General features: G+C 43.5%; 1 protein-coding gene across 1 annotated transcript; it reads right to left on the bottom strand.

Moving 5' to 3' along the window:
* Positions 1 to 3,873: 3,873 nt before the first annotated feature.
* Teh4 (tipE homolog 4 phospholipid transfer protein) lies at positions 3,874 to 14,981 on the bottom strand. The gene is made up of 5 exons (XM_017900203.1): positions 14,839 to 14,981; positions 13,992 to 14,202; positions 10,615 to 11,069; positions 7,216 to 7,513; positions 3,874 to 4,164 (listed from the first exon to the last, which is right to left on the bottom strand). The coding sequence occupies exons 1-5, from the start codon at positions 14,979 to 14,981 to the stop codon at positions 3,886 to 3,888; spliced, it is 1,386 nt and encodes a 461-aa protein (XP_017755692.1). The 3' UTR covers positions 3,874 to 3,885.
* Between the last annotated feature and the right edge of the window lie 757 nt (positions 14,982 to 15,738).

The raw sequence follows: 15,738 nt of genomic DNA, 5'->3' as shown, positions 1-15,738 counted from the left end.
AAAATGCAAATGCACAGGGTTTTCCATGAACTCGGCGAACAAAGTAGGATCGTGTTAACACGAGGTAGAGGAAATTTTACATAAAATCGAAACTCGACCGGACACGGTACATAGGAGTTTAATTAGATTTTCGTTAGGTTCAATGAAAATAATATTCATCGATCGAACCACATTTCGGCCATTGCAACCCTGTGTTTTTACATGGATAGGAGTGCCCCAACTTAGAAAACAGTGTCGATCAGATCTATAAAGAAACGATTCTTCTTTTCGAAAAAGTGGTTACGAAACCGTTCGACACATTTGCAACTCGGAATGATTACCATTTAGCGTGGAAAGTAATTGCTCCATTGCGTCCCTCGGTGTTTGTTTGCATCGCATAAATGCATTTCGATCGCGTGTACGTTCAACATGCACCCTTGTTTTCTGCCGATGCAATGCATAACAAATCGTTCCCTTAATAATCGTCTCCTGCACGTGAAATAACGAAACAGCAATTTAAAATACGCCATGCCTTTCGTAGTTTATTGAATATGCAACAAGGTGTACCTAATCGTTGCGTTTTGGTACCTAGTCTCACGTTTCACAGTGTCGATGCACGAATCGTGATATTCTGAAATAAAATAGAGGACGAAATAGGGGAACGATGACGTAAAAATTCGGAAATTTGATAAACAATTATTTTATTATAAACGACACATGTATGTTGCGTTACTTCGTACATATATATATTATTACAAATATACTCAGACGATAAACGGATATAACATAAATATATATTTATATTGTTTGTTCGTATAAGTATAGATCGATTTGTTACATTTCAGACGTAATTTACTTAACCCTTTCGCTGAACAATCAGATGCATTAAAAAAAGTCTCTTTTGGCCCGTTTTCATTCGAAATTTCGTTTAACGATCACGTAAATTTACAGTCGACTCGAGTTGTTGGTTTATTGTTCCCTGTGAAGTCAATGGAGAAATTTTCCTATAAGAATACTTTTGATTCGCGGAGGTTTCCTATAGCGAAAGAGTTACGCTATTCGAAGACACGAGTGATTATAATAATTTATCGACTATAGCGTAAACGGAAGAAGGCACATAGAACGTGACGAATCTGAAAAATAACCCTATTGGTTGTTCGTACTTCACATACAATGAAAAAACAATATCTCTTCTTCTTCTACATGTCATGTACTAGCTTATACTCTATTGTACATCTATGAAACGCGGAAATGGAATGAAAAATTACACCTCGGATAAGATCTTAATTCAACGATCGTGGAGAAAATTCCTTCTATCTTCCTATCGTCGACAGGTGAGATATTATTTCCAAAATAGAAAAATAATTAATGAATCTGCGCGAAGTTTGACACGAAATAAATTGCTGTTAAGTAGGTATCGATATATTACAAGAGATCGATTATTTTTCATTATGTTACAATACAACAACGAACAACTTCAAGCAGCAACTTTTGAATGACACATTTATTCACACAGCAACTACCACCCTTATCTTTAATCAATGTACATGTTATATTTACATTTAGTTTATGAACAGAAACTTCCAGGCTAGCGAAAAATGGCACCATTCATTTACGATATTATCGTACCTAAAATATACCTTTTAATTTTATTATTAAAATTGAAGTCACACCCTTCCAGAAGAAATAATTCAAAGTTTCACAATTATTTAAATTAATTTTGTCAGTGTCCAAATAACACACTGATACCGTATTAATTTCGAAGCTGAGAAATTTCGAATCTTTATATATCTTTTAATATATATTAATATATATAAACTTTTAATTTTATTGTCAAAATTGAAGTCATACTCTTCCAGAAGAAATAACCCATAATTTCGCAAATATTTAAATTAATTTTGTCAATGTCCAAGTAACACACTGATACTTGGATAATTCCCTGGTGTTCGAAGTCATATTCTATGGAGTTTGTCGTATTAATAATTGCATTATTCGCAAACAAATGGCGCCATAGCTCCTCATGTAGGCAGTCGTAGCGTTCGAGATGAAATACAGCTAACGATGGTGATCGATATTTAATGTCTACTCGTTTATAATCTACGTTTTGCTTTACAACACCACAAGTGTGAAATGTAAGTGTACGTTCGTTGACAGTCGAAACTCGAGATCAACCGAGGCTAAATCGGTTTCAGTGTACGCTCGAAAATTGGAAACCTAACGGATAACTTCTACAGAATAAATTTCCTCGCTAATCTACCATTCACATCGAAAGCATTGCGGCACATTTTCGCTCATGCCTTAACTTATCGCGCACGGAGAAACACGAATCTTTTACAGCTATCCAATACGGTTAATAATATTTTATTGTTGCGCGAGTTGGTGCTCTTCTTCACCCTACCTCCACCTTATTTTCTTCCCTCTACGAGATACACTTACGTGGTCAGAAAATACATATCGCGTATATGGTCACTTTTCAATATTCCTAATATTTCCAACGATACCATGAACGTATTATAGATACATTCAATTCGAACTTTCTTCCTTCGATCGCTACCTTAAGTCCCAGGTGGATCCTCGAAAGTGAGTCCGTCGTTGGTAATCTTATTGTTAATTCGGAAAGGATTTTTCTGATTGAAGGCAAAGTACGAGATATTTTCTCGAATTGAAACGTTCAGAGAACCGATCTGTGATCGTAATTCCTGTAAGAGTTAGCTCGGTGCACAGATTGAACGTCGTTTCGTCGGTTCGATTAGTCGAAGCAGTCGCAGATTGAAGGCATCGGTGATAATAATGTAAAACATCCACAGGACGTGTACGAACGATCGATTAAATTTCTACTTGAATACTTTGGCCCCTATTGTGGGTGACTTTTGAAATCCCGCCTTCCTCCATTTCTCTTTCCATCGGGAAGACGATCCGAGATCCATCCTAATCGTAACACATCCTTTCAATATACTCTCTACGAATATTTGACCGATTCGTCCGTCAGAAACGTTTGTGCCACGAGTATTTTCAAGCCTTTCCAAACATTTTCAAACATTTCCGGTTTCCTCCGTTTCATCGAGCGTGACTTCTAAGAGGACCGAGTGATATCGAGAAAATAAGAAAATAATCAATTCGAACACATTTATTGTGCGCTCTTGTAGAAACGAGATCTCGCGCACGATGAGAATGCATGTTGGAAACCGTCGATACTTTCGATACAATTGAACAAACGCCGATTAATTTCTTCGCAAAGACCCTGACGGATAAAAGCTGATCGTGTTCGCCGAGAAAAATCAGTCTTCTTTATTTGCCAAGTGTAAGCCGTTATAAATCACGCGCGCCCCCTATCTCGATGGCCGCTCCCGATCCAACACCGAAGCCACATGAATTTACGCGACGTCCTCGATCGCTTACTTATTCATCTACTATCTCGTTGCAAAGGTATAGCGGTTAATCGAGTCGGTGGTCGTTTGCGGAAAGCGTTCAGTCGGCTTTGCAAACAGTGCGATGCAGCTGAAGCGTTTGCACGATTAAAGTAAGGTTTACGTTCGACGTCTTCCTCGGTTTTGTCGGTCGATTTCATCACGCAGCAAGGTACACGCGTACACTTTTCATCGTTCCGCGAACAGTAGAAATCGTTAGAATCGTTTCGAATTCAACGATTAGTTTCCGTCTGAGCGAATGGCGTCTATCGGGTAACGCGATCGAATTTAGCGATCATTCCCGCGATCCTCTTCGTGGATTCACTTCGGGGTTGATTTTAAGGTTGACTTTCGGTGGAGAAAGAGTGATCGATCGGATTCACTGGATTTTTGAATCGCGACGCTGCTCGGCTTAAAAGGAGTCCTCGGCTTCGTCGGTGTCGATCAATGGCACCCTCTCGTAACGGAGCACGCTGCTCGTCCCGGATGGCTTAAACTGCTAAAGTGCCATGCTTTTGATCTCGTTCTCGTTCACCTGACCTTGCGACGACGAGGGTGTAGCCTCGACCAGTCCTTCGTCCTCGCCCTCGACCTCTTGCTTGTCGACGCAGTAACGGCAACGCATTTTCGCGTCGTCGCCCACCTGCACCGACCGCGTTATGATAACCAGCGTCGTCAGACTGATCACGAACAGGCCCGAGGGCACGATGATGGCGATCAGCAATTCGGTCCGCGTCTTGTTCAGGTCGAAACGTGCCACGACTAGGAACGAGTTGTTCTGGAACAAATGGCGTTAGAAGCCGCGTGGGAAATGGCGGAAGTATGACGAGTAATTGACGATAACTGGTACATAGCTACGAATGACCATGAAATAACGTGCACCCGACCCGTTCCTATCTGGATTCTTGCGGATGCTTGGAATCGTGGAAATGGCACGTTTGATGACCATCCAAGGTTTCCAGCCGTGTTTGCCGAGATATCGTTTTTAGATTGAGGTATGCCGGGGTTAGCGAACTGGATGGCAAGGTATTTCGATCATTCGCAGTTCAATGTATTCTCACGCGTACGAGGTGTTCCAGCTATTCTTTTTCTTTTCTTTATCTTTCTTTTCTTGACTATAAGTAAGGAGGTACATGGAACTTGGGTCAATGCAACTTTTGTTAGATGTAGAAGATTATGGAAGGTAATGATAATAGACTCGTAGTTATCGAGACAGGGATAGATTGGCTATCGATATACTAACTAGGAAATACCATATATCAAAAGTTCACTATTCCTGTCAATGAATCAATCATCGACCCTAATTCTTTCTCTCACTTCACCATACGTATCAATTCGTCCTATATGCACTCTTTCTTCCAAGGATCCTCATGCTCAAACGACATTTCTTTCTATTCTATTCATTCCTAAGGAATTTCCTGATCAAATTCGACCAGTAAAATCATAACCTGGAACTCTCTCTGTATTCCTTAGCGAATTAAATGGATACTTCGCGTAAATGGTCTAGCAGTGATTAAACGAGATGACAAGGTAAATATGCGCGATATTTTTTGTCGTTCAAATTCATACTAATGACACGATGGTAAATGCGAAAGTAGGAGCTCGATGTAGCGTTAACGGCAAATCGATCCACACGGTATTTGCTCTCTAATTATGTGTCACGGCTGGAGGGAAACATCAAACGTATGATACACGATTACCTTGTACAACGTTTATAAATTTCTCATGCATATCCCGACACAACGCAATGATACGGTAGTTTGCAACTGCTTTGATCTATTTTCCATATCTCTTCGCCGGGCAACCTGTGAAAAGCTTAAGTCTGGAAGGACGTTCCGACGATGCAGGGCCAAGGGTAAAGAAAAGAGCCGGTTCTCGAGAAATTTAAGATTTAGGTTACCACCGGCACGAATGCTCGATGAAAAATGAAATAGCCATCTCATAGAATTTTCTCTGTGTCGGACGCTACGCTTTCTTTACGTTTATCCTATTCCTTCTCCTCTTTCACTCGCTTTCTCTCAAAGAAGCGCATTGTTCACGGAGTACAGTCTAATTTAGCCAAACATATTCCCTTTCATCGGTCTCGTGGAATCCCTGTTTTCGAATGGCTTTGAAATATTTAATTAAATACCGAGAGTTTACCCATGAACCACTTTTGTAGTTTCCATTATATTTAATTTCCTCAATTTTATCCTATTGCATTTCATCCTGCGATTCTTTGTCTTCGTTTAATTATCTCTGTTATCACGATCCACGTCCAAGGTTTATATTAATAACCGTGTAACCAATTTATTATACTCGTTCACGTTTTTCTAATATCGAAATTTGCAATATTGATTTAGAACGTATAAATTATCCTTGTATGAATTTTCCTTAGTCTTCGAAATATAATAAAAATGCTTGGTCGAAGTATTAATACGATTGACTTAATTAATAAATTATTTAATTTCTCGATAGAGGTACAATTAATAGAGATTTCGAATTCGTGTTTCACATTTCGACAGCTGTCTCTATTAATTCCGAGTTACGTCAGGCAGAGATTCATCGTGCGGATTTCGAGCATTGTTTACAATTTATTCCACGTTACTCGCTCGAAAATGCATCAGGATACATCAACAATCGACGCACGACCGGTAACAGCGGGTAACGTTCCGATGACAGAATCGTATGCGAGACAGAGGGCGATGAATAAAATATACGTTTGCGGTCCACTTTCACGGTTTCCCATTAAAAATTCTGCCAGTGTGCACGCGTGAACCAAGCAGGCGTTTTACGGTATAATTCGAGGCCTACCCGAAATCGTACACCGCGAAGGGAGTCTACGAGGCGGAGAAAAAGGAGAAGAAAAATAGAAAAATAAAAGAAATAAATAAAAAGACATAATCAAACGCGTGGAGTCTCGTTTGACTCTGTACTTTAATTGGCGAAAATGAAAGACGAGGGACTGCATCGTGGAGAGTCTACCAGCGACACTCTACGTTGCGAAATAATTTCGTCGAAGATCTAATTAAGGAAAACCGAACAACGCGACGTATTTCCGCCCGGGGAAATAAAAATACACGTCGTTGAATAAGACGGGAGTTCCACTCGAATCGCTCATTAAACCCCGTGCCCTGTACCGTGCAAAACGAAGCAGCCATTACGCAACACCCTCGCCAGTGTGCATCCATGGAATCGGTCGGAGACGCGGCCTGGTCGGTTCTCATTGTTAGCGCGCACTCGAAAAGTTTAATTGCAAGAAAATTCTCCGTAATTCTTGTTCGGTGTTGCGTAATTTTCCTCCCGCGCCTAAAACTTCCCCCCGATATCGATTCCATCGAAGTTTCATCGAATTAAAATATACCCGAACGCAAATAGCCTGCGATTGGATTGGAAGCCTGATTAGACGAAGTCGTAAACGTAGCAATTGTTTTTCTAATGAAATTGCTCTGCCGCGAGCTCAGTTGTAAACTTTATTGCAACCCCTTCGAGCCTTTTAACCAGGTTGCTATCTGCTCTTTTCAGAAGAGCCTTTGGTGATAAGAAAAATCGCCTCTTGCCTCGACAATGAAAGTCTGGACTACGAATTGTAATACATAAACGTTACGATTTAAAAATCACAGGGATTTCAAGAAAAATGTATCAGCAAAGATGTTAGCAGGTTAGAAAGATGATTCGTTCGAAGAGGTTAAAAATCTCGCAGGATGAAAACTCACGAAGCAATATGTATTCCGAGAAGTCGTTTAGGGGAAGCACTTCGCTTCGAAGGGAAAATAAATTTTCGCGGAGGAAGGTTAAGGAAGCTGACTTGTTTCGCGAAGAAAATGATGCATTTCAGGAAATGTCGTACCTTGTTGTAGTAACAGGGGTATCTGCTCTGCGCCGTCTGATTGTCGCCGTCCCGGCCATGACTGGCGAGGAAATCTTTACATTCCCCTTTCAGGGTGTTGACGCAACCCTCGAAGTTGATATAGAGGCGAGAACTATTGTAGATCGTGAGCGATCGTTGCGCCGGCACGTAGTCGTTCGTCGGATCCAACGGGTACTGCAAGCTCTTCTCGTATATAGTCAGAAAGCTCGTGAAGTTGATGCTAGGCTGAGGCACCTGGATGTCCTTTAACAACGTGCCGTTCACGCAGTCCTGCGTGCTGCGAAGAAGAAACCACACGATTTATGCACCGACGTCGAGAATGCTTTGTGTATTTCTTCTTCGGCGAAGAAACTAAACTAGTCGATATACGATTATACTTTCGACTAGGAAATATAGTTGAAAATTCAACAAATCTGAACGAAAAGGTACCATTTTCCCGCACGAAGCTTCCCGTACGTCTTCGAATAAATAGATAGAAATATATTGTAGGATATTTTTAGACTAGTTCTATTCATTAGGGCGCGATAGTCATAAGGGACCAGGTCTAGAGGATCCGTTAGGGTCTGGCTACCAGATGGGACGTAGGAGGTCGGGGCCAGGCCATGTAAAATGGCCTCACGCAACTTCGGCTTTCCCTGTTGTCCCCGTGAGGGTGACACTTCGCAGGGCCTAACCCGCAAGAAGGAGTCTTCTCCATCCCTGACCTTGGCGTAGAGGGAGTTTTCTCCTCCTTCGGGAGAGGCCCTTGCCTTCCAGACGGGCTTAAAAAGGCCCGTTCTGGAAGATGTGGAGTTAGTTTGCAGTCTAATAAGAGTTTTTAAGAGTTAGTAAAAATTGTTTTTAAGAGTTCGAGAGATAGAGTTAGTTAGAATGGAGATCGAGCTGGTCCCAGTCCTTAAGCAGCGAAATTTTTGAGCCAAAGTACTCCCCAGCGTAGTAGAGACTGCGTGACTCTACAATATCGTGAATTAGAACGAATTAATTACTTATCGTCGTTAACTTTTTCATCGCAAAATAAACGAACGCGATAGAGAATACAAGATAAAATCATTTCTCTCACGTGTTTTACTTAAACCACTTTGGTAATTACCAACACGATCACAGAGCTTGGTACGAAAGGGTATTCTACATAGATATTCGCATTTCCGAGTGCATTTTCAACGCACGTTCTCCCCTTTTCAACGACGCTTTGTACTTTCGAATTCAGTTTGCTTTTAATACGATATTTTTCGCTCGTGTCGCGTCCTATCCTGAAAACAAGTTGTTGACAAAGAGGAGCAGTATTCCCCCTATCTTTCGCGATAAAACGTTCCTTCGCAAACACATTTCGAAAGGAATCTCACTTCCATCGGCCGCGAATGCTTGAATACACAGCTTTCGGAACGACGGTTTTTATTCGGTGTCTCGCGTAAGAACTTTTCCCCGTTGTTGCCTGTCGTTCATAGTCATCCACCGTTTCACCCTCGCGCGGCCTCGGCGAGTGGGCGTTCGTAGACATAAAAGAGTGGAACGAATGAAGTATCGAAATAAAAGAAACGCGGGGAAAACACACGAGTCAGAAAAACCCGAAGATAGGGGTGAATCGGCGGGCAGAGCCGCAGGATCAATGGTTGCCATGGAAATACCCTTATCGGCGTCTTGTACGCCCCAAGACGGCGAATGTATGGAAATATCACGTGTTTCCGCAATAACCAAATGCATGATGCCGAAACTGCCGATCGGAGACGCGAAGAATTTTCACGAACCCCGATCAGCAAAGGGTTGAAGCCGGTGACACGAGTTCGATCGAAAATACCCGAAATCGGGGACGCAAATTCGGTAACGAATTTCGCGTTTAGTAACTCGCACGAAATCGTTTACGAAGCCGAAGACGGAAGCTATTGGTGCAAATTGGTGCGTGAATCGAATGCAATTGTCTGCCAGCAGAGGACCACGAATATGAATTATAGCGGAATTCAGGCTAGCGAACACGCTCGGTTATTTCACGCTCAAAGAATTTCTATGGGAGGCTTTCGTGCTCGTTTTAAGAGCCACGGAATCGAATATCGACTTGGAAAGGGAGACAGATTGGCGTTTTATCGTGTGAGTTTGCACGACGAGGAATCTTTTGGTAGACAGCTTTCGTCGGTCCATTGTGTGGCTTCTCCTTTTACCTCGAGGCTCATCTTTTCGAAAACCTGCGAATCGCCTGGACTGAAAGGAAGAGAATACACGGGACAAAGTACTCATGAGTGAAGGGACTCGGCCCATTTAGCCTTCATTTAGTTTCGAAAACCTGCGAATCGCCTGGACTGAAAGGAAGAGAATACACGGGACAAAGTACTCATGAGCGAAGGGACTCGGCCCATTTAGCCCTAGGGAAGCCTTCACCCCGACGTGACCAAGTGCGTCGAACCTTTCTGGGCACTTCCCTCGCGACCAGCTGAATCGGTCTGGGTGGTCACACGAATTTACTTGGATCGATGATACGATATGTCAATTGCATTAAATTAATTTAATATCTTCTTTAAAGAACACGGTTGATATTTCTTCGAAACTGGAATAATCTGATCGAGTTAAACTTGATCGATATTCGATAAAGTAATTAAAGGAGAATCGTTGAATTTAAAACGGTTATTAGAGAGGGTATAATGGAACACAAGTCCAAAGGCTTGGAATTAATTCCCACACCTAATGGATACGCCTAACTGTTTGCTCTCTGACGTCTTGATCGCTTCGCCAGACAATTCCCGAGTTTACTCGAAAGTGTTACACGCCCCTCCCACCGGATTTGCATTCGCGATCTTAGCTGTCGCGATGGAGTGACATCATTAACGAGTATCGACTAAACGAGTGGCACGAGGCTATGCAACAGTTTGTTCCAATGGTACTACCACTCGAGGCTGTTCGCTCTATTCCGTGAGCACGGTCGAATCGAATTTTCCATGTTAAATTTTCTTGCAAGTTTCTCAAATATATCGAAGTTACAGAGGCAAAGGGAAATTTCTAAAATGCTGACGGTATGCAACGGCTTTCCAGTATGAACTTCGTTAGACTTGCAATTGTGTCCGCAATGCTACAAGCCATTTATCGTTACTCGCTGCGTCGAGGAAAGCGTAATGAAATTACGGTGAAAGAGACCGGTTGAAATTTATTTTACAGTGGCAGCTATTTCAACGTTTCCATTACACGAATAATTATTTTCGTGGCACGAAAGTAGCTCGTTTTCATCTCAGAAGGAACTGACTACGGAAATATTTAAACGATCTTTAGATTAAGCACTCGTCGTTTTACCTCCTTTTATACGCCACTGAAAAGATTTTCTTCTCTCTAAAACCATAATTCTCGACGTGTTCCAATTAACGAACGATTCATTGATAATCGTTAAAGGATATTTACCTTACTTCGTTCATCTCTTGAGTCACCACCAAGCAGCTGGCAATGATGCTTCCATTCCGGCTATCCCAAACTTGCACAGGCGTGGTTAGCCTGGTGCCAGGCAGATTTCCATTCGCTTTGTTCAAAGCTAGGCCGCGTTCGCATTTCGCGACGATGACGTTGTCGTCCTCCATGAGGAACACGTTCACGTCAGACGTCGCGATCTTCGGGCAGTAACGATCGCAGGTGAAGGGGCTCTTGATTTTCGTGCATCTCGAGTTCTGACAGCTGAAGTAGCCATTCAGCTTCATGTTGTCCTTCTCGCTGTCCACGACCATGCCGTCAGCCTTGTGATGGCACAACATTAGCTCGCTGATGTTCACGCAGTGGCCAAGGCTGCAATTGAACACCCCTGAGAGTACGCTGCACTCGCTGCCATTGTTGCAATTGTATCTCTTCAGTGACGCTATGTTCACCTGAAAGAAGAAGTACACTTTCATCCACGTAATAATTTGAGAAAATGGAGCAGGGGATGGGTCACGTAGAAATTGACGCGTCTATTCGTACCGTGTTGGCAAACCTAACCTCGTTAGCTAGTTACTTACATGGTGACATGGAATTTTGGAAGGGACAGTCGCTTCTAGAGGCATAAAAGTCACGCAACGCACTTCTCCTATTTTCAGCGAAGCTCCCTCGAGAGCCATTCATATTCCTCTGTCCTCTGTGCGTTTCTCGCAGATAGAAATTCAACATGATTGACATCTAGTTCTAGATTAGCTTCATTATCCTTTGTCACGCTAGTTGCGAGCTCTCCGATGAACGAGGCAAATTTCGTGATACGCAGAAGTTACATTTCCATAGAAATATGCTGGATATTTCTCTTTCGATGTCACGGGTTCGAAGCGATACTTCCATCAGCGTTTTTCATCTCTGGATAACGGGAGGCTCGGTTTTATTTACGGTATCGTGTCCCCGTAAATACTCGAGCGGAGCCGCGAAAAGTGCACTGTTCGAAATCACGATGCGTGAGGCTAAGATGATCGATAAAAGGTGTGGCAGGCGAGTAGAACACGCCATTAGAAAGTAATTCAAGACGACGAACCCGATCGGAAGCGTTACGTAGCCGGTAACGAGGTTAGCGCATCGAAGTAACCGGTCTGGCGGGCCATGTTCGTTACATTAGCATAACTCGCTTATCGCGATGTAACTTATACCGCGATGAGTTACAACGAGCAACATCGTCTCGCCCACGATGACTCGGTTTCGTCGAAAAATTTCTATCGAGACAATGGACGCGATATCTCCGACGCGGTCGCGAAAGCTCAAGGTGCTGACAGAGCCAAGTACTGTGCGTGTCACGCAAGGAGTGTCTCGAGACGGCACAGAGATAAGGGGAATCGGTCGATCGCTTCTCCTCACTGAACTTCCTGCATGCTACGAACAGTGGACACGTTTATTAACATAACCTGTCCGTCACACGACTCGATCCTCCACGTTTTATCCCATATTTTTCCACCCTTTTTCAACTCTTTTCTCACCCCGTGGCGTGACGATCTTCCATCGATCTAACTTCTTTACCGGCCACGCTCGCTTTCGACCATGTCAACGAAAGTTCACGCGCGTGAAATAGCGCTAGAAGGCGCGTTAAAGCACTCTGTTCCTCCACCTCGATTCTTTCAGCCGATGTAAACGGATTTTTCCCGGTTAATCCCGTTAAAGCAACGTTCATCGAACTACTCGTAGTTGGGTTAATTAAAAACGTGGCTCGCCTTTGAACGCATCCGATCGATTCGCAACGGGCCGGAAGCGCGAGAACCTCGGGAAATGAAGTTTTAGAACGGTCATCGAGGACCAATCAACGCAACAAGGCGCGCGATAGCGATCGCGATCGGGCGAACAATGAGCGCCAAGTGGCGATGAGTGAGAAATGGCGAGAAATCGACTTTCGAGTTGACAGACTCGACGTTCAATGGAGAAGTGGTGAAATAGAATTCTGAAAGTCGAACGAACGCCCGAGTAATAGCGATCTTCGGGTGAGGCCGCCGTTTAGGGCTTTTATCGCGTGCAATTTGATCACTTCCGGTGTATTGTAGGCTCGACGGGAAGATGGAGGTCGGCGGGGATGGTCGATACGAGAGATAACGTAATTGCGATTTCGTAATTGCCCGAAGCGAAATAACGAAGGGATCGTCGAGTGAGAGAGGGACTAAGAGAGAGAGAGGGAGAGAGGAGCGTCTGACGTTGAGAAACGTTTGGCGATAGGATCGGGTGTATCGTTTTCAATGAACGGACGTTGAAACGGGGTACCATCGATTCCAGGCGACCACGGATAATGGAAAATTGTTGTCCGCTGCGAAGTCCATCGTGCTTATCGCTTAACAACTTCTCGCTGATCCGTGAAACTTATTTTTCCGCACGATCCCACGGGAATGGTGGCTTTTAAGTTATACGAATCAATTTATTCAGCACTGCATCTCCCGCGAGATGGGAACGGCACACACGGACGTCTGTTTGCGAATGGGCTGAGTGCTATTTGCCCGACCAGGGCGTTACACCTGAGAGTGGTGTACGGGGTGTTATTACACGCGAGTGCATCGACGAGGGCGACGGAAAAACCGATATCGACGTGAAAAATTCAGGAAACGTTTGACGATGCACGCGCCCGGAAGATTTACGTTACGTGCCATTTCACGTCTCGAGTGGGCGCCGAGCGTGTTTCAGCAACTCAATTTCACGCGAATTAGGCTTATCACCGATGCAAGACGGTGTTCGTGTATTTTTCAACGGTATCCGCTCGATCTTGTAAAATTTATTATGCAAAGTGCTTTTAGAAACGTTATGAAATACGTATCGGTGTACGTTACGGGTGAAAATAAGTGGGAGTGGCTTTGAAAAATTAACTACCCGACGTGGAATTGCGGATGGACGTATAGATGCGTGTCAGCTTTTTATCCGAGCCTTTTTCGCCCAAGCTAATTTCTAACGTATCGCATCTGGAGCCGCAGGAGCGTGTGAACTGGTCGTAAAACGTGTCCGGCTATGGGCTCCCTTATTCTACTTGCTCGCTATTCCGTTCAGTTTAAATCTATCATCGGTTTCTTGTCAGGCACGGTTAGAAATTTTCTTCCTCATACGATGCGATCTTTTTATAGCGAGGGATTAAATTAAATTTACGCGAGGGACACGTTTTTCAACAATTTCGAGAGTCGTTCTCTTCCGTGTGAACTGTCGCTGGGGAATATAAAAATATAAAAATAGGAAATGAAAAGAAGAAAAATTGCAAATTAGAAGTTAATAATAACGAGATGTTAAACAGAAAATAGAAAGATGGATATAAATAATGGAAATATAATATGCATTCGATTTACTGTTATCGACTGGACAATTTAATGACATACCTGTGGGCAGGATATGCTGCCGAATTTCGTGCAGTTCTCGAAAACGATGTCCGTCCCATTTCTCCTTACGGTCGCGTGGATCTGGGGGCAAAATCCGGTGGTTCTCGTCAAGCACCATTCTCCGCAGCTCGCCCAGCCGCAATTATTAGTTAAGGTGGTATTAACGGTTTGGCACATGACTGGATCGGGATCGATCCCGGCGTGAAAGGCTCTGGAAATTAATTGCGTCGCCTTCGTTAATATTTCCCCGAGAGCGGTTTGAATTTAGCACGATGACACGCGATATTCCGCGTATCCACGCCGATGAATTTCTCGATATACCGTTAATATCGTACCGCTCGTATAGCCTCGAGTGATCGAGAGATATCTCTAAAGTACAACCCGGTATAAAAAAAGGAAGGGAAAAAGGAAAAAAGAAAAAATACGAACAACTATACCCGTGTACCAGTACACGTGATCCATAATTCATACTAGCCGGAAGCTTCCGAGAAGACGCTCGCGATGTGCAACCTGAACTTTAACCTATGCAGTCTCAAAGATCATGCAAACGTTGGAAGTTGCAGATCAGCTGGAATACGATCTGTCGTTACCTTCGTTATCGTGTTATCGGTTACCAATTACCGCACGCAAATTGCAACAGCCTACTACCCCGATAACCGTGACTCGCGGAAAAAGCTTTATGAGAAAACAAAGACGGCCTTTCATTGTTGGCAGAGACAAAAGGATAGAACAGAGACGGTTAAGGTCGCGCGAGTTATAGATCTCCGAGGAAATTAAGGCCGGACGAGTCGTAACTTAATTACTATCGGCCTTGGTCAATTAATCGATGCAGCTTGTTGTCGTTTACCTGTGGGACGGCATATAGATTGCCACGCTCAGATAAACCAACGCCACGCAGCTGATGACAATGGTGAACTGACAGAAGCAGATGCTGCCGCATATCCTGCGATCCTGTTCCGGTATCAGGCGACGCTTGTGCTTCCGACCCATCGCGAGCGTCCGATTCGATCCCTCGAAGTTCTTTTCCGCCGTGAAACCGATGACCCAACGGTAATTCCTCGGATTAACTCGAGTCTCTTCTCATCAAGTACGGATCCACCTCGAGCCCCGACGATTTCTCGGTTCGCCCGGCACGAATCGTTTCTCGATAAAAGGACACTCTATTTGTCATCGACGCATATTTTGCCAGGGTTCACCGAGGCGAGCAATGTTCACGGCGCTCCGAACAACGATGGCTGTTTACGCTGCTTTTCTGCAATGGAAATGCGATCGATTAGGATGACTTTGATTTATACGGATCTCTTGATAAATTGCGAAACAGCCGAGCCGAGTACGAGCAATCGATGTTTCTCGTCGGATGTCGTTCGCGTTTGAATTCGTCATCCAGGGGCTGCGAGAAACTGTTTAATTCCAGAGAGCTGTGGATCAAATGAAAGCTCGAAAATTTTTATTTCGGATATACGCGTATACCTGGAGACTGAAGGTTGGAAAATCCTAGTATTTATCGTAGGAACGTGATAAAAAGAGGGAAAAAATTTCTAAACGCTTGGATTTCGAGTTTTCGGTAGAAAAATGAAATACGATGTGAAAAGGAATTGTTAACGCGACCCAAACCTGACCCACACCAGATATTATATCGTAGATGCTATATCACGGAGCATAAAATTTTCCACGTAAATATCTAAGGAGAAAAGGCAAGCTTGCGTTTTCTCAATTAGACCCGTAATTTTCACGTCGCGGAGAGATT

Source organism: Eufriesea mexicana, unplaced genomic scaffold (genome assembly GCF_001483705.2).
Source record: "Eufriesea mexicana isolate 0111107269 unplaced genomic scaffold, ASM148370v2 scaffold1137, whole genome shotgun sequence".
In the NCBI taxonomy this organism is placed as follows: domain Eukaryota; kingdom Metazoa; phylum Arthropoda; class Insecta; order Hymenoptera; family Apidae; genus Eufriesea; species Eufriesea mexicana.
Note: the sequence above shows the minus strand (reverse complement) of the source record. Positions and strands in the feature narration are given on the sequence as shown.